Source organism: Coloeus monedula (genome assembly GCF_965178545.1).
Source record: "Coloeus monedula genome assembly, chromosome: 2".
NCBI classification, from domain to species: Eukaryota; Metazoa; Chordata; class Aves; order Passeriformes; family Corvidae; genus Coloeus; species Coloeus monedula.
The window spans coordinates 106,068,190-106,087,770 of NC_138782.1; the positions used below are offsets into that span (position 1 = coordinate 106,068,190).

Here is a 19,581-nt window from a genome sequence, read left to right on the forward strand (position 1 = left end):
TATTGAATTTCATTGCAAAGTGTCCATATTAATCTCTGCAGCAATCTCCTTAGAATAAAGACATTTCCCAGTTATTTACTTCTGCAGTGAGTGAGAGAACTGATTTCAGTGATTAATATAAGGAATTTGACTTGAAATCTACAGTTGCCAAAAAATAAAGCTCAACACCTTTCGATCTGCACTCTTTTTCCAACACCGTGTTGGAAATATGAGTCAGGGGAGGAAATAATCTCACTGTTGATGCAGGAGAAAATCCCTGTTTACAGTCAGCCTGATTTTCAAAATCAAAAGAAGACCTCAAATAAAAATTAAAAGCAAACAGAAGATAAAAAGAAGTGATAGAGAGATCTACGTAGTTTTCTTACAATATATTCATTTTGTGGAAACAGCAGCACAATTGTTCTTGGCTGTGTAAAGGTGGAAGGATTAAGTTCTCTGTGACCTGTCATCAACGTTAACCAGAGTCTCTATGTTTCATCATGAGCTACTTCCCAAATGTTTTGGAAACCATTAAGTTGAATCTGGACTGGTATTTAGACAACAGTTCTCATATAAGTCTACAAGATATATAGAAGTTCTAAGATCTGGTAACAGAGAATGAGCTAGAATTTCTGGCAAAGGTAACTGTGGCTTTATTTAAAGGTTTTATGTTGCATTTAAAGTGTAATGGGCCAAATGGGGTCTACTGAACTGTCGAACTTTAGTCATATATGAAACACAGAGTGACTAGAGACTTGTCATTCATCTGTCAACTTTACAGCTGAGGAATAAACTACTTCCCTAAAGAAGTGGATTTCAATCAGCAAATCATAAGTGACTACTGATTTTATTCTTGTTGATATGGTAGAGTTAAGCTCAGCAGAGGATTGCAATTTCATTTCTCAGCATCTTTTGAAGCTTGAAAATTTCTCTTTTGGGGTAAGACTAACAACAGAAGAAAACCAAACCCTTCTTGAAGATTTTGGTGAAAATCATTTTGGTAAAATGTTGGTCTGGAAGTGATCTCAAATGAGGCAATGTTTTGCACGCTCCAGTATTATATCATAAACATCAGTTTATATCATATATCATAAACATCTGAGCCCTTTTTTTCCTCTCTTACTCCAAGTCATTCTGGCAGAATAGTGTGAAGAAACAGATTTGACTCCCAGAAATTAATATTTTTCTCAGAAATTGGCAATAATCCACCTCTTTCCAATGCCTTTAGGTGGTTTTGTACCGAGAGAAAAGGCTTTGTAAATTACTTCTACAAGTGATAATTTTATGGTACATGGACAACTAGGTTGATTTCTGGAAGAATAATTTTTAATTTGTCTTTGCCCATATGGGCTACAGCTGTATTAGTAAATGAAACAATTGAAGGAAAAATTTCTGTGTGCCAGAAATCAATTTTCTGTTGTAATGTCTTGACATAGCTCTGGTGCTTATACTTACTCTCAGCAGTAGTTCCCAGGAGTCATGATGAACCAGTGACTGTTCCCAAAGGTCACTTTGGATGGAGTAACCTTATTTTGAGGCTAGTAGTAAATACATAACATATAATACTATACTGGGTGTTGCAGGGTTTTAATATCACAGTGTCTTTAGTTCTCCTGAATCAAGAATTTTATATAACTTGTAGGAATAGATTTTTTGTAACCTGTGGGAAATAGATACCACACAGTATCACTTTTACACATGATACACATTAATGTAGGAGATTAAAAATAATTTATTCTTCCAAATCCAAAACTAGAGAAAACACTGTAATTACAGATAGCTTAGTGGGAATAAAAGAGTAAATTGTGATATTTCATGGCTGGACTGAATCAACGGGGAGGATTTTGCAGGATGTGTCACTGCCATTGAAGAGAATCAAATTTATTTTTCTTCTTACAGTTATATTTTCATACAAGTCACTGCCCTAAGATTTCTTTCTTCTTAGACTGATGGTTTTAATACAGTTTTAAAGAATGACTAGAGACTTTACAGAACTTTACAAATATTGATGGATTTTGGGTGTTACTAGATGAATATAACTTACGTTCAAAGGGCAAAAAGATCAGACAACTTTTCTGGTACTATTCTGTTAACAAATTGTTAACCTGCAATTAAAAAAAAAAAAAAGAAAAAAGAACGCTTTCTCCCTCCTCACAGAAAAATTTTAATAGATAGCATTTTAGATACCTAAATCCATAGTCCTTGCAAACAAATCCTTTCTATGCAAGCAAAAAACTGCCTTTTGTCATAGTGATAGCGAAGTCTTTTGGAGAGCATGAGAACATCTAACTATTCTCCTCTTAGAAATGATACAATAGAAATTACTCTGTTAAACTATTTCAAAAATATGAAAGCTGGCTGCTCAAACCCGGAAAACATCCATTGCTGTACAGCAATGATGAAAGGATTAATGTAGTAAAGTAGCAGTGTTGATTATATTTTGCAATGCAAAAAACTTGCAACTTAATATGAAACATTCCCACCTGTATCTAAGGCTGAATTTCTTAGTGATCAACCAGATCTTCCTAATTTCCCACTTAATTACCTTGATTATTTTTTTAAGTCAATAAACAGCCCACATATACTCTTCAGTTTCCTCAGTTTCTGCTGAGGGCAGACTTTCTTTATCAGTCTATTTCAGTGGGAATTCTTAAAAGCCCTGGGTTACTTTCTATGCTCTGAAGTCCTTAGTATATCCAGTCTGTCCTAGGTGTAGGATTAATTTCATCCAGAATTGCTGTGCTGGGTCTTCAGTCTTCACAAAAGCCTAGTGCTCCTCACTGCAACTAAAAAGTCACTACTGTGTTCCTGTCTTTGTTCCACTATGCACAAGATCTCCCTCTGTGATCTGGGTGCTGGGACTGAATGTCCTCCTGCTGCTGGCCATCGCCCTCTCTTACTATGACCAGTTTCTGTCATGGCTCTCATGGTAGGGATTGCCCTCATGGCTGAGGGAACTCCTGATCTGAATCACAACACTGGAGGGCAGGTTCATCACAGGTTTTCTTAAACCCTGGCTAGTTCAACTGCAATTGAACTTAAAGTTGACTCTATACATGGCAGACATAACCCTGTAAAAGATCCCTGTTTTTCTTAATCACAGAGTCCCTGTTTACCACTGAAATGCTGACAGTTCCTTGTTTGGAATTTCAAAGATGCTCCCTTCAGTGACTAACACTGACTTTTAGTCATATTTTCAGATGCCTTGGCTAAGCATCTCTCTATGCCATCATTATCCATAGGCTTCTAAAACATTAGCCTGATCCACTTCATTTTTATCTGCAATTTTTTCTTAGGCTCCCAAGTTGCTCAGAGTGGTTTTTGTCTTTTTATCATGCTTTTATGAAGCTCTTCCAGGTCCAGATCTTTGCCTGTTTTCTCCTCTTTGTATGAGCAAGTATTTTGCTCTGCATGCTCTCCATGGAAACTGACCATGTGATAGGGAGGTGCCCTTTGATTTATCAGTACATGGGGTCGAGGGCCAACCTTCTGTGTCAGTGTATGGGGTTTTTTTAGTAGATCTGGTCACTGCCTATGTGCATGGCTTGGAATTTCACAAGCATTTGAAAGTTCAGCCTGTGGCACCCAGTTGTATCCAAGAGAAACATAAATCAGGGCTGGGAATGCTGAGTTCATTGAAGTGTGAACACAGGACTCAGTTTTTGCTTCCTGATGCCATGGAGTCAGCAACTGACAATTCAGGTACCACAGTCTGAGCAGCTCTAAAGAAAAGAGTGGATGACAATGGTTGTGTAGTTAGTGGGAAATGGTTTGTCCCTTGCTTGCTTTGGAGAAGTAATTTCTCTTGCAATTGAGAGTCAGTGGGACTCTGAACAGCAGAGACTGGTGCTGGCAAAAAAGCTAATCTAATGCCCATTTTCTGGTTCCAGTGGTGTGTGTTTGATGATGAAAAGTGAGTAAAAAATATGTATCATATCTTCCAAAATAGGTTCCCAGGTTTATGATTGTGTTTACAGTCTGATTGCATGATCACACTAGTACATGAGAGCTTACAAATCCAGAAAGCATATTTTTGTTTCATTCTACCAACCCATTCACAAAATTAAATTTGCAGCCTAATAGACAAACAAACATGCTTGTGTTGCAAAGGCTTCAAACACCTACCTCTTGCACAAATCATATAATCTTAACTGATTATCTGTAAAATCACGTTTATAAGATGCTGTGTTTCTGCCATCCTCAGGATTAAATACAGGGTTTCTCTTCTGACCACTCGTGGGCTCTATGAATCCCAAGCAAGCATGTTTAATCCCTGTAATGGTATCTCTATTTGTTTTCCTAATAAACTGTACAGAACAATAGTTGACTGTGTCTCTGGAAAAGAGTTTATAAACAAATATTGTAGTGTTTTCTGATTCATCACAGATCCAGATAGTGATCAGTAGAGCAACTTAGCCTTCATTGCATAAAGCAGTCCATGTGCCTATTTGTCTGCTTTTGAGTTGTTTTGGAATACTTTGTCTTACTCTGGATTAATTAAAAAACTTCCTATTTTTCACTGCTTTAATAAAGCATTGAAAGAAGTAAATAAATTTGAAAATCAGGTATATGAGTCTGCTTTGCATGGACGTGTTCAGAACAGATAGAACAGCCTCCCTCTGCCACTGCAGTCAAACTTTTGGATATTCTCCTTGTGTTATATCAGGAGTATTTTTTAGGTACAAAAAGTCTTTTGGCTGTTATTTTAATATTTCAAGTTTTGGTTCTGTATTTATATAAAACAGCCAATATATAAAAGAGTATGGAATGGATGATAGCTGAATGCTTTCTCCATTCCTGAAGGTGTAACTTTGAATGTTAACATGTTGAGAGCATGTTCATGCATTTTTATTTGTCTTTAGTCTGGACTTTCAAGATTTCCATGATCAGTCATATAGAACCACATTGTACCTGCCCCTGATAGAGACGGGTACCTGAGCCTGTAGATGCCTGCAAGCTAACAGGAGAAAATAAGAGTTCATAGTATGGGAGAGAATTTAAAAGAGAAAAGAATTACACAGGCATCTGTCAGGTATCTTGGTAATAATTTGTCCTTGTCACATTAAATCTAAAACATCAGTGTAACAAAGACAAGTCATATAATGGTTGAAGGATGGATCAGAATTAAAACTAAACATCTTCTAGTGCTTTTGTGTAGAAACAGCATTTAATAGAATTCATTTCAGAGCTGACCTGGAGTTTCCTGCATATACCTTCGATAAAGCTGGTTAAGGACACTACTGATGTCAGTCTTTCCTCATTGTCTTCAGCTGCCTTTGGTGTAGGGGGAAGCAGGACTTAAAAGGAGCCGGAGGATTCCTATCAGTGTGGGAACTGTAATTTGCTTTCTATGTTGGAAGAGAAGATGTATCCTGACTTCCATATTAGCACTGAATATCTCTAAGAGGCTTTGCAGCTTCCCATTTACCCTTTACCAAATGGGTACATCAGTAGTATTCAGTGCAACTTCTGTTTGATTTTGTGTATATACATGAGTATTTCATCAGCAGTGCCTTCTTTTAGTCCAAATTTTCTTAAATACTGCCTGCATTGTTTTATAGTTCTCATAATGGTTCTATTATTTTGTGTATATATATTATAGCAATGTTATGTAGTATTAGCTACACTCTCTGTACAGTATTAACACAATACAAACAAGTATATGCTAAAATATGATTATATATGTAAAATATGCTTTACAAAGTCATAAAAAGATATCCAAATCAACAAATTTGTAGGTTGTTCCTTTCAAACCCCTTTTTCCATGACAAGCAGTATGTGGTTTCACAGTGGTTTTCCTTTTGCTTTACTGATTCCTACAGGATGCTTCCCAACAGGCTAATTTCCCAAGCAGTAGCCATTGCTGAGGAGGGGCTGTTCAGTGTTTAGGAATTACTGCCACAAACAGGAAGCGTTTCATGCTTTCTATTCACAGTTACTTGAGGAGGGAAAGGACATGGGGCCCAGGGCAAGAGCTACTTTGTAATAAGAAAAGAAAGCTGACATGGCTTTTGGTTACACCAGTTCATTGTGTTCCCTGTGGAAAGTAGGCATCAGTTAAGTCCATGGAATATTCAGCTGAAATAGACTGCTTGCTCAGTGACAGAATGAATAAATTACATGGTTTCACTAAAAGTAAAGTCCTAATAAATAAATAAATGCAGTATCAATGTGTGTGGATGGGTACTGTTTCATTCTAACAAAAAAAAAAAAAAAAAAAAACCAACAAAAAACCAACCATGTTTTACAAAGAAAAATACTGTTCAGGGTGAAAATTAAAAGTTATATTTCACCATCTCTGGGTTACAGCAATGCTACATTATTTATGAGACAACACCTCTAAAAGATATATTGAACTACTTTAGCCAGTGTTCAGCCATGAAGGACGATGCAAAGATAAGGACACAAAAGTGTGCTATTGCCCAGATCATTTATTCTGTTCAAATCATTTAAAACAGAAAGGCTGTTTAACAATAGATTGATGACTATTGAAAATGCATCTCCTCAATTGCTATATAAACCAAGGAATTACTTGATTCAGATTTCTAGTCACTTTTTCAAGAAGGTGCCAAAGCTTGCTGCCTTTCTGCTGAATTACAGAAAGCTGTTACTTTTAGATAACTTCCTGTAATTTACCAGCAGGATCTGCTCAGTGACTGCTGCAGTCAATGTTCTTTTCCTTTGCCTTTCTTTGTGGACAGTGAAGCATTTCTCTTTCATGAGAAATGTTGAGCCTGACATCAGCATGCAGTGATTGAGTTCTGAGTGCTTAAATTGTAATATCTTTCTTTTTTTTTTTTTTTTTTTTTTGGTCTTCTTGTTTCTTTTTTTTTTCTTTTTTTTTTTTTTTTTTTGAGAAGATGGGAAATTCTTATGCTGGTCATTTCAAGACAACACGGTTTGAAGAAGTGTTGCATAATTCTATTGAGGCCTCTCTCCGTTCAAACAACTTAGTTCCCAGGCCAGTCTTTTCTCAGTTGTATTTGGAAGCTGAACAGCAACTATCATCACTGGAAGGTAGGAAATAATGGAATTTCTATTTCTGTCAAAGACAGTTCTGCTGTTTGCTCAGCCACAGCTCAGCACACACATTTTAAATCATAAAATGGATAAACATACTTTTTATTTGGATTTTTTAATGATCTGTAAATATATATGTATTAGAATTGGATTAAAAATACAAATCACATTGTCTTTAATTTTGACAAAATTAAGCCACTTGCTCAGATTCATCTATACACATAAATTGAAGTTCTAGGAATTGTTATATTACATTTGTGGAGAAGTGGATGTTTGGAACATAAATCTGTTACCCTATAATTTATTATATACTGCTGAAAGTCACGCAGTAAATGGTAGAAAACGCATAATAGATTTATAAAACATATATGCTAAGACTGATTTTCAAAGTGCATAAATACAGCAGAAATATTTCTTAGCTTTTGAGATGGTTTATAATTACTTCAGGCATAATATTTGTAGTTGTTCTGTGGTTGCAAAGGTAAAAATTTAGGATGTGTACTCTCACAAACCCTGCAGAAGTTGGTATTTGACACACAGGATTTCTCACTGAATTTGTATGTGTGTTTACAGAAGCCTGCTTTCTCAGTTTCAATTGCTCTTTTTTTTTTCTTGGAAGTAATATATTTTAAATGAACTGTATGGATCAGATAAGCAAACTCATGAAGGAGTTTGGTGTTCGGTGTGCTGTTATTTGTTGTCTCGTGTTTGTTTGTGTTTTAAGGGCATGGTTTACTGGTGCGTGCATAACATTGGCATGGTCATGTAAGGTTATGTTTAGTAATTTGATTATTTAGTCATCTCTGTCAAGAGGGTGGAGTTTCATGTCTTTTGTCCACGTCTACTTTTCCTGTCATACTTTGCCACAGTTATAGTGAGAAATGCATAAAGGTTAGCAGTCCACAGTAACACACACACGCGCATGAAAGCAGGCCGAGGAGTAGTAACAAATAAAAGTGTTTTTCACAGATTAAACTCTGCTATTGCCTCACAGTGGCAGCTGTGAATATTTCTTGAAAAAAAAATCTGCTCATCAGTAGTAATTTCCTCTTTTTTTTTTTCCCTAATATAGGACATAACAATGAATATACATTAATTGTTTAAATATATATGCTGCTTATTCCCTGCACAAAGTGATCCTTCTATGTAGTGGCTTGGTTCGAAATATCCATTACTTACTTATTTTCCTTCCGTGAGATAAGAATTAGGAGAAAGCAAAGCAGGCACAAAACTTAAAAGAATATAAAGAAGTTTATTAACAGACCTAAAAGAAAGGAAAAAAGTCAGACTAAACCTTCAGAACACTTCTCTTCCCCCCCACCTTTCTCCCTTCTCCCACTGAATACGTAAAAAGACAACCCTTGAGATTTCAGTCAGTTTACCACCTCTATAATTTTTTCAGTTCACTTACGGAGAGGAGTCTCTCTTACTCATGCTATGGAGACATCGCCACAAGAAACAGTTCTCTCATGGCTTCAGTATCACAGTGAGACAGCTGCCCGGGTTGGTTCTCTGCTCACATGTGAAAGTCCCTTTCCTCGACTTACAGCTTTCCCCACAACTGCTTTCGAGGGTCCAATCTCGAGCTACTGGGGTACCATTTTAAGGATGAGCTTTTCAGAAGCAAAGGTTCTCTTCACCTATCTCTGGGAGCATCTTCATCTCTAGGAACAGAGGTCTTCTTCTTCCCTGGGAGCAAGGGTCTTCATCACTTTCATCTCTCTCTGTTCAAGCTTCTCATCAAATCACAGCTACTTCAACATTTGCTTATTTCAGCACAGGTACGTTTGCTCATGATTGCAATTTGAACGCTCTCTCCCCCCCCCCCCCCCCCCCCCCATGCTTTCATGAAATTACAACGGGTATTCTGACATGTCATAGTTCACCTCCATAGCTTTGCAACAGAATTTCAGCTTCTAGGCTTGAAGCATCTCCTCTTTCTCCTCTCTCGGGGTTTCAGCGCTTCCTTCTTCACTGACTTTGGTTTCTTTATGGTACTTTCTTCACATGCCTTCACCTTTCCTCTGACTCGGGAGCTCGGGAGAGGATTGATGTCTGCAGGCTTCATCTGTTCTGGAGAATCTTGCAGCACTAAGAGAGTTAATCTTACCTTTGCCGTTTGTTGTTGGTCACCTAATTTCTGCCGGGCGGCAGCCGGAGCTTGTTTCGGTGTAGCATTTTATTTCAGCGGCTGCACTGGGCGGGGCTGGCCGAGCCGCGGGGCCGCCTGCACGGAGCAGGGCCATGGATGGAACAGGGCCATGGATGGAACAGGGCCATGGATGGAACAGGGCCGCACGGCTCCGGGGTGGCTGTCTCCTGGCTGGCCCAGCCCGCACTGAGGGGCTTCTCCGGGTGTCCAGCGAGCAGGAGCGGCTGAGATCTCAGCCAAGCCCCACCGCAGCCGACCCGGCCGGGCCATGCTGAGCAGGGCCCGGCCTGGCCCCACTGGGCCGCGCTGCAGGCTCCCAATTACCTGTCTAAAAGTCGGAAGCAAGAGAGCTTTCCTGGGGTTTGTTCGTTCTTAAATGGGGATCACAGAGGCGTGTCAAGCTTCTTAAGTGGCTTAAAAAGGTTGCCAATATTCAAACTAGCCAGTTGATTGGTTCTGTTAGGTCATAGAGGAAGCTGTAAGCACCTCTTTGCAAGAGAATCCCTTCTGTAGCTGATGGAGCCCTCTTTAACAAAAAACCCAAACTATGCTAAACCATGGCATTCTATCAAACCCTTCCATAAAGATTTTATAAACTTTTCCATGGCAGCTGTGATGTCACAAAATTGATTATGACATCACTTGGGAAAGATGCCACAGGAGCAGATCCACAGTTCAGGAACAAAAGTGCGATTTCACACTTCTGTAGTTTCTTTCTTTCTTTCTTTCAACAGTTTCAAATAACTTTCCAAACCTTTAGGGGCTGATTCTGTGTTCCTTGTAGTTAATGGAAAGAAAATTGAAGTGTAATTAAAAGTCTTGTAACAGCCTGGCAGAGAGCATTCTGTTCATGAAAGTTTCAGACAAGGGGAACTCTGAAGGGACCTATAATAGAGTGCCTCCTAGGCTGATCCTCAGGTGGAAGAGGTCTTCAAGCTTCTCTTACGTACTGCAGCCTTGTCATAAATCGAATCTTTGACTTCTGGCTACATGAATCCCTATGCTCTGAGGTCCAGGAGGCACCTGAAGTGGACAGACATCCTTGGGGGCTTGTGCAATGCTAATGAAACCCTTTACAGGTGGCAGCTGCTCATGCTTGAGTACTTTCTCTTCTACTCTTTTCATTTTCAAATTGAAAATGCTGTAGCTCTCATATTTCTTAGTCTCCGCTTCTATTTTTTGTTTCTTTCTTAAATCACCTATTATGGTTGAACAAACCTCACAGTTTACCTCTGTCCAAAAGGGAAATAAACATATTCTGTTCTGTTCACTTTGTCTGTCCATACATTCCCATTTTCTCCCTTTTCATCAGTTTTGCCATCTTTTGGCTCTTCCACTGTGCTAATTTAATACATAAACCCAGCAAGAAGAAAAAAGGAAATTGGTCACTTTTTTTCTGTAGTTAGTAAGTGTCAGAGCTGGCACAAAGAGGAAGGAGGGGAGGAATTTCGTGTCTGGGAGCAAGAGGAATGAGAGGAAAGACATACTCAGCCCTTTTACATTGCATACGGATATATTAGTCAAGGTTATGTCATAACACATAGTTTACCCTTTAGCTAAATAGCATAGATGAAAAGGCTCACTTTTCCCTTCATTCAATTGCAGTTTTTTTGTCTTTAGACCATGCCCTTAAAACACTTGTATTTAGTGTTCGGTCCTTAGTTGTGTGCATCAGGACTGGAGCTTGATGTTCAGAGTTTAAATGTAAATATACCCTTCAAATCCTCTTCCAGACTGGGGTGTAAATCTTAATGAACTTACCAGAAAGATCTTCAAACTCCAGATTTACTTTCTCCTCCCTAGTTCTCATTTGTCCTGTAGTATTTGTCTAGCTGATTGTACAGTAATTTGTCAATAAAATAAAAGGATATTCTGAGGAGGGTAATAGGAAAGAAAAGAGAAATCCTTGATGATATCTTACAGGATTCTGAGTACCTGATCCAAAGTCAATTGAAGCAAAGAAGTTATGTCCAGTTGATAGTGGGCTTTGGAGGATGACTGCACTGCTTCATTGTTTTTCTGTTTCAAGATTAAAACCTGGATCAGCAGAGTAATGTCAGTGCCTAACTGGTCTTTTACTTGCCCAAGTACAAGCAGCTATTCAGCTTTCTGCTGATCCTCAAGTACCTGCAGCCCTTCACCACCCAACATTGCCAGTGGAAGCTCTTTGTGTTGTGTTTGATGAAGGTGTGTCCGTACAGACACCTAGAAACCTAAGACACGAACCCCACTGGGTTTCCTTAGTACTCGTGCACTGTCTCTGGTGTAAAATGTTCCTCAGTCCTGTCTGTAGAAGCTTTCCCCATGTACCAGTTAATTGCTCTCCTCTGCTTGCCACATTTGTCCCATTTGCCATGAGTATATCTGAGCCATAAGAGGGGATGGAGTCATTGGTCAGAATGTTTTGCTGGAGCTGTTGCATCCTGCATGAAAGGAAAGAGGCAGTCTCTAGTTGAAGGGGTGAAACACACAGCAATAAAGCCGTCTAAACACACCTAAAGCCTTCTAAAAATTGAAGCTTACAGCGTATATTCCTCTCCAGCATTCAGTACTGCTTCCATAGTGCCTCCTGGACTAGCACAGTCCACGCACAGACTGGTGTGAATCATCTTGAACATCTGCCTTTCCTTGACACTGCAAAGGAGTGTCAGTGCATTACTTGGAGTTCTGGATTCTGGTAGGAGACAGACGGGCTGAGAATTAGGTGTTCTTGTCATGGCATCACCTGTAGTGAAACTAGTTTCAAGCAGGAACTGTTTTTTCAGTGTCCTGTACAAAATCAAGGACACGGTCAATACCTAATTAACAAATTCTGTACTTGGACACTGTAGCCAGGACATTCTAAAGTGCCAAGAAGTAATGACTTTGGGGTTTATTGGCTGTTAATATTGTAAACAAAGGATACAGTTACACTGTTGATCAGCAAGAGTTCAAACATTAGAAGCTAGTCCTCTAAAAATTGTGCACTTATCTTAAAATAATGTGATTTTTAAAATTAGTAAGTTGAGACTTCTTTTTATTTGTCCTTTAGTGTGTTTTACTTTCTCAGGTGCAGTTGAGTCATGCTTTTGAACTTCTTTTGCACAGGAACTAACATCTTTGTTTTCTTGGTGATACACATTTTATCATAAGCATGACTGGAAGTTGGAGCTTTAAGGAACAACAACTATCAAGAGTTGGCAAGAGTAAAGTCATTGTCAAGAGGAGAGAACCCAGTTTGCTGTAATACTTTCTGTAACTGGGTCACCCTGTCCACTCACTGGTTTGTTGCCAGCATTTTCTGTTGTCTAAGTCATTTATGCTATGATAATTTGCAGCTGGCAGCAGAGCAGAAAATGAGGACGAAGAAGAAGAAGAGGAGGAGGAGGAAGGCTCAGAATCAAGTAGTCCTCCTGTTTCGTACCAGATGAAGCCTCCCCCAGAAGGATGTTGCACTACTGATGGTAAGAGTACAAACCATGCTGTCAGAAGCACTTGCCCTACTGAAAAGGGTATGATTTGGGCTATTTCCCCTATAATTTATCAGAATGAGATAATCTATATGATATAGAAATCCTAAAAATGTCAGTGTTCATTACCTTCCAGATAAAGCTGGATTGCTCTCAGTTGCTCTTCTATTTGACAGGGTCTTTGTTCAGTGTCAGATAAGCATTTGTGCTGGAATGCCTGGCACAAGGACAGAACTTCTGTTCTCTTAGGCAGCACAACCTTTAAAATGTTGAGTTTGTAGGCATGGCATTTGCTAAAATGAATGTGATAATTCTTATTGCTTTATCATGACTCTTTTCTGCTTAAAGTGTACCTCATTCTATGAAGCTGTAAAAATACTTGGAAACCTGGGAAAAGCTGGTGAAGTTCACCAGATTTTGAGAACTATTTTCTCCATTTTCCAGTGTCTGACCTAAGTTAGGATGATGTTGGTGATGAGTCTCATAAATAAGTAGGTTACAAACTACCATCAAGAGAAACTTCATTGTACATTTTCAAATTTGTTTATAGCTGACCAAAAGGCAGGGAAGAAAATAATCTTTTAGTATGCCCTTGATCTTAGAGGGTAAGACTTTGTTTTTCATTAAAAAGATAGGAAGTCCTTTAATGAAGACAATTGTGAGCAAGAAACAAAAACATCTTGTCAACTTAAAATAAGTTGAATTGATTTTTTTCTAGGTTTCTGCCAGGCTGGTAAAGATTTGAGACTGGTTTCAATTTCCAATGATCATATTGAGGTGCCATCGGGATTTTTACTTGTTGGTGCAAAGTCACCAAATTTACCTGATCACCTGTTAGTGTGTGCCGTGGATAAAAGATTCCTGCCAGATGATAATGGACGCAATGCCCTGTTAGGTAAGTGTCTGATTGCAGTAAGTGGATTCTTCTGTGGCTTCAATTAATAGCTAATTGTTTTTTGAATTCAGCAGATCTTGTTTCTATTCCACATTTACAGTAATGCTCACAGGTGATGCACAAGAAGACAACAACTCAGAGCTGGCTGTGTTTGCTTTGGAAAAATGCAGAGTGAGCCACTTCATTAGAGATGCTTCAACACTTTCTGTCCATTAGTCCAAGGCTGAAGTCATTATTTGGCTGGTTCATGTCCTAGTTGCTGGACCTGCACATCTGGTAACTGGACTGGTTGAACTGCTGCCTGTCTCTAATTTAGCTTTCCAAATACAGATGTGTACAGACTGTAGGGCTTTCAAGTGGAAATTTCAGGCTCTTGTATACATGTAAACAGTTTTATGATAGTTTGGACTACAAAAAAATGATGACCATTTCAATTTACCTCTTTGAGATAGGGATAATATTCTCCACTGTGTTTCAGCAATAGCCTGGGTTCTGGATTCTAACCTTTGGCTTTTTGCTATCATCACAATATAAATAAATATGAGTGATTATAAGTTGAAGTTTTTCCTATATGTGGAATCAGTTAATACTGTGTGTTTGAAAAATATTGTTAGGAGGATACTTCAATTTATTGCATTTAATCTACTTAAAAGTTTAACTTCCGACATAAAAACAGGTCCTTCTATCTATTTTTATTAGTCTTTCTGATTGCCATTAACATCACCCAAATCAAGCCAAATGGGGAAGATCTGCAGCCATGTGAATTAATTAACTGAATATTAATGTTATTAAAATGGAATAGCTTTTATATTGGGAAAGGCGGTGCATGATTGGAGGGGGAACTCAGTTTGCAATCAGACACTCTCAGGTTCGTACATATTGTTTTCATAGTTAACCAAAAAAATGATGCATCTTATATTTGTGCACCAGTCTGAGCTTTGAATAGCAAAAGGAAATATTTACCAAGACTTTTAAGATGTTTCTTTCACAAACACTGTGGGGTATGACATGAACTCAGTTGTTATCTCCATTTGAGCAACTCTTCAAGGCATTTGGGCTGACAGTGGAGTGTGAAGGTGCATAATGTGATTCTATGTACAGTAATTTCTTTTCCTATGTGATCTTGTAGAGTTGTATTGGTCACAGTGCATTTGACCAGTGATTGTAAAAGAATTAGGAGTGGTATAAATCACCCACGTGTTGTCATTTTAAAGATAAAGACAGGGATGTTGTACCACTCAAGTCATTCAGTCCTAGCACTGTTAACAGCTTAGGCTCCTTAGGCTGTTAGCAGAGAGGAAGTAGTGTATTTGTTAATTGCATGCTAAACAAGAACAGGAACATAATTGGGAGGGTTTTATGCTACTTGCATCCTCAGTTTGCTTTTTTAATACATTTTAGTTTCCTGAAACCATTTAAATGCTTATTTTTGACTGTTGTTATACACTTCAACCCCCAGTGAACCACATTCTTTTGGAGAGAATTCTAGTAACTCTGTCGTATAACTTTTATGTATTCTACAACAAGCTTAAATAGAAAAGAACTTGTATACTTTTAAGATCCAAAGTCTTCATCTGGATGCTGGACATAAAAGAATGTTCCTGGTCCCCTATCTAATGAAAAAAAATTATGTATCTTACTAACATGAGGATAGCATACTATTTGTACAATAGATCATACTGTGGATAGAAATGATTGTTTGATTCAGGTCTTCATACACCAGTGCAAATCGAATCAGGGGAAGTAAACTTAGAAGCAGACAGGAGTAGTCTCGTGGTTTCAGACACATTGTGGGATAAAAGAGAGAACCATTTTCACTTTAAATAATCTATTAATGTAGCACAGTGTCCTCTCTCTGGTGGTAGATTTAAATTGAAAACATGTCGTATGAAGAAAGGAAACTATTTAGTGTCTTGCTTTTCAAGACAGCATAGAAGCCTTATTTTTGGTATTCTGAGTTTAGGCACTGCTCCGTCAAACATGTTGGCCTTTTGAAGCAGCATGGAAAGCAGTCCCTTCAAGCCTTTGTAAGTTTAGAGGGAAATAGAATTGGATTAATTCTGAATTGAAATTAGCTGTCATGAGTCAGAGTATATCCCACACTTTTGGTAAGGCTTACTGGTGATACAGACACATCATTTGTGACCCTTCAACCCCACTGGTTTTTCGCCTAATTTCATGCTTTTTCTAATATACTGTATTTTTGTAAGGCAGCTGTTGCCCAGTACTGTAGATTTTTTTCAAAACTGTTTATTTGATGAGAGAAGACACTCATTACTCACCCAATAGTTTCCTGACTTCTTATGGTCTGCTGCATGTGTTTTTGATGATACCTGTGGATTGTACAAAAAGACCAGAAGAAAGCAGGAAATATCTCAGTAGTTTCAGGGCCAGGTTTTGACTTACGATCTTGTTCCCATTAGGGGCTCTTTATATGCCTCTGAGGCATGAGCCATTTTATTGATTATGCTACTAAGTTGTCCCACCATCAAGGCAGATGTGCTTGTGATTTGAAAGTAATTTCTGTTGGAGGTTGTTTGGTTTCTTTGTTTTTACAATTGATGTATTATTCCATAGGAAGGAAACCTCAATAGTTTCTGGGAAAGACTATATTTTTGACAAGCAAAACGTTTTCTGTCTCTAGGCTTGTTCCTCATATGATTCTGTTAATCATGTTTGATCACAGGTTTAACTGCTTTGCAAAACAGATTCAGCTTTTTGCCTTTAGGAAGCTGTTTATTGGGTTTTATGCAACCTAAAGGAATGCTTAGATGGAGGAAGTGATCTGTGATAGTGAGATATTTATTGTTTCCTAATTAAAGCAGCTAACACGAACCTTTCCTAAGGTTTTTTTTCTCTCCTTGTTTTGTTTTTTTTTCTAGTCCTCACTCTTCAGGAGAGTCTCTCATGATAAACAAAGCAGCTATTCACCCATCATTTTCCAAAAGACCAAAGAGCTGCCTACTTTCCTAGCAGGGAACAAGGAATCCTTTTTTTTTCTAGTGGGTCTCTGAGGTCAGAATGACAGAGGAAAAGATTAGTTTGCTTGCATTGCAAGCTGTATGTAAGATGAAAACATTGTAGTATAAAATACTGTGGCTGCTTCTTATAAATATGCAATGATCTGTTGGGCTTTTGTAACAGTACTGAGTTGCTGTACAATGGAGCTCTCCAGCTTGACCATATTTATTTTATTCATTTTTTAAACTTAGGACTTCAGTCTTCAAATGGAGTGGTACTGAGTAGGTGGGAAAGCCATGGGGCATTGTCAGTGTTTGTGTGCCTTTTCCTGTGAGTAGAACTGAAAAGAGGAAATACTTGCGGTGAAAAGTTGAAAATATAAGCGTTCTTTGTTTAAGCAAGCTGCCAACTTTCCACCAAAATATTAATGTTAATTAAAAGCCTGTTACACATTTAAAAGAGAAACAAGAAAAAAATTTTCTGCTAGTTTATGAAAGATTTGATTATGAAATATTGAGTGCATGACCTTCCACTCTGAAGTACTCTCTTTATCCCTACCACAAGCTCACTGTTGATCCAAAGGAACCATTTTATCAGTGAGAAGGTAGGTCAGATTTCATAACCTTTTGGTCCAAGGTCCTTCTTCAGAGCACAAGGTCCCTGCTGTGGAATAGCTTTTTAAATTATGGACAATTGATCATTGTGATGTGAGCAAATTCAAGCAAATGCATATGATAAATCACAGATACAAACATCTTCTGATTAAACAATCTTCAGAGGGGAACAGCCTTTAGTCACAACTGAACTGAGCTGGGTATGAACCAGTGACCTAAAGGTGAAAGGCTTTTAGCCCCTAAACTCCAGGCATTGATTTCTAATTCTCTTGTGAAATCAATCCCATGACATAGATATATTGAGTCACCTTATGGCTGCCCCAACTCCCCTAACCTTTGTCCTCTCTATAATGTATGGAAGAATATTTAATGCAGCTTGTTTATGAAACAAGCTGTTCCCTCTATCAGCTGCTGCCTTGGGCCATGGCATGAACAGGGCCTTCAGAGGAGGATGATGAAATGTTTGTGTTCTCAGTTTTACTCAATCTGCCACATAAAGTGCTCTGAGCAGGGGTGGCAGAGCCCTGCAATGAGAAATGACTGAAGAGCATTTTATTGCGCTGGAACTATGAGCATGCTGTGTTCTATCTGTGGTGTCAGGGCTGAACTGCATTAATGAAGCAATGGCTGTCACCAAAGAGTGTCAGTCAGAGGGAATGGGATGGAAAAGGGTGTTGGCAGCTTCCAAGAAAGCACCAGGTCTCACTCAGAGAGGCTGGAGCAACTTGAGGTGAAAGATGATAATTTGACTTAAAGGAAAATTGAAAAATAAACTTATAAAATGTCATCCAAGGGCTTTTCAAAACAAGTGGGCAATTTAGATCTGTTTAATCCTTACTATGCCTCACCTGTATGCTATATAGGGTGTAAACTAATTTTCCAGTAGGCGCCACAGAGTTAAAAATAGGTGATTGGGGCAAAAGGTCTCTTCAGGTAGAAGTTATTGCTAAATGGACAGATGTAATTTACAAAAGTAAATTTACAAAAGTGATCTGAAAATCTGGAGTCCAAATGATACGATTTCATGTCCACTGTCCAACTCGGATTTAACAAATACTTCAACATTTGGCTTTGTCAAGTTGCCAGACACTCCCAGAAAAATTATAAAACCTAAAAAGTGTACATTTGGAAAAAAGAAAGAGGAAATTTGAAAACAGGTGTGGTCTTGTGAGTGGCAACCAGGCAAAAATTGCAGTGCTACTCCTGTGATGCTCTGTGTGCTGCCAAATATATGAGAAGTTTTCATTTACTAGCAAAAGCATTTTTCATGATTTCTTAATCAGCATAAAATGCATGCAAACTCTACAGCTTTTGCCACATCCGTTCTAATTCTGTTTCCTTTTGTTGTTGCTTTTATTGCAGCTACTCAAGGCTCTGTGATGTTAGACAAATGCTTTTGTGCTGACTGATATAACAGTCTGCAGATATATTCTGCAGAGTCATGACTTGTCCTGATTTTATGAGTCATAATGACTTTTATCATCCTACTGACTAGGATCAGAGAGATAATAGGCAGCTTTCAATGGTTGTTCGCCCCTTGTTCCCATGGATACCAGACCAAAATCCACATCAACTTTAGTTTTTAAAAATTCTTCTGAACCTTTTGAAAACTAACTAAAGTGCTTAGGTTGAAAACCAAGCAACAAGTGTTTACAGAGCATTATGTTTCAGTGCTTGTACTTTACAGAAAGAAAAAAGTATTGGCCATTAGTTTGTAAGTATAATTTGTTTGAGATATGTGATTGAAAGAATTTTCCTAAGTGGATTTTAATTTCATTTACAATATTATTGATCCTTTATTCCATTTTTTTCTTTTCAATGTCATTGTCCATATTATGTAAAATACATTTCCTTTATTTTTGCCATGTTTCAATTCACTGAATATACCCTTTTCATTTCAATTCCTGTTATTACACATAAAAATGTTCATTACATATGATTAAAATGAAAGAAAGCATCATACTTCAGGTCATGTGTAGGGAACAGAGAGAAAATTTCCAAGGGCAAAATTATCTTTTAATTCCCCTGTACAGGATTTCTTTGTAGATCATAAGTATTTTCAGACAGTTGCATTAGTCTGATGGAAGATGAAAATGTCTTAGGAAATACTTTGTAGAATGGACAAAAAAAAAGAAGAATCTTAAGGCAGCTGTGTGAGCAGTGCCCTTTATTTACGATGATAATGACATCAGCACCATGAGCCCCTTGTTGAGGCACAAGCTGTGTATCTCAGAATGAGAGGAAATGGATGGCAGTATCCCTGGAAATGCCCCATCAAGCCTGAGTACAAAAAGCTTTACGGGGAAGGACTATGTCTCTGTTGTGTCTATAGAGTTGCAGACACTTTGTTCCTGTAATCATAAATAGTTTCAACTGCTGTGAAGTGCTGACAGAGTCTAGCCATAATTTGACAAAGCTATTTTAAATTAATAGCTCAGGAATGGCTTAGTACTTTCTCCTGTCTAAAATAGCATCTATAGGAGGCACTTGATACTTAAATATGTTCAGATC

The 19,581-nt window shown here is 38.1% G+C and overlaps 1 protein-coding gene across 1 annotated transcript in view; it reads left to right on the forward strand.

The window, feature by feature from the left end:
* Nucleotides 1-6,839: 6,839 nt before the first annotated feature.
* GREB1 (growth regulating estrogen receptor binding 1) overlaps nt 6,840-19,581 on the forward strand; it is a gene marked incomplete at both ends in the record, with an annotated part of 54,852 nt that continues 42,110 nt past the window's right edge. The window contains 3 exons of the mRNA XM_082299326.1: nt 6,840-6,996; nt 12,469-12,594; nt 13,319-13,495. Of these exons, the coding sequence (XP_082155452.1) occupies nt 6,840-6,996; nt 12,469-12,594; nt 13,319-13,495 (460 nt within the window). The remainder of the gene's footprint in view (nt 6,997-12,468; nt 12,595-13,318; nt 13,496-19,581) is intronic.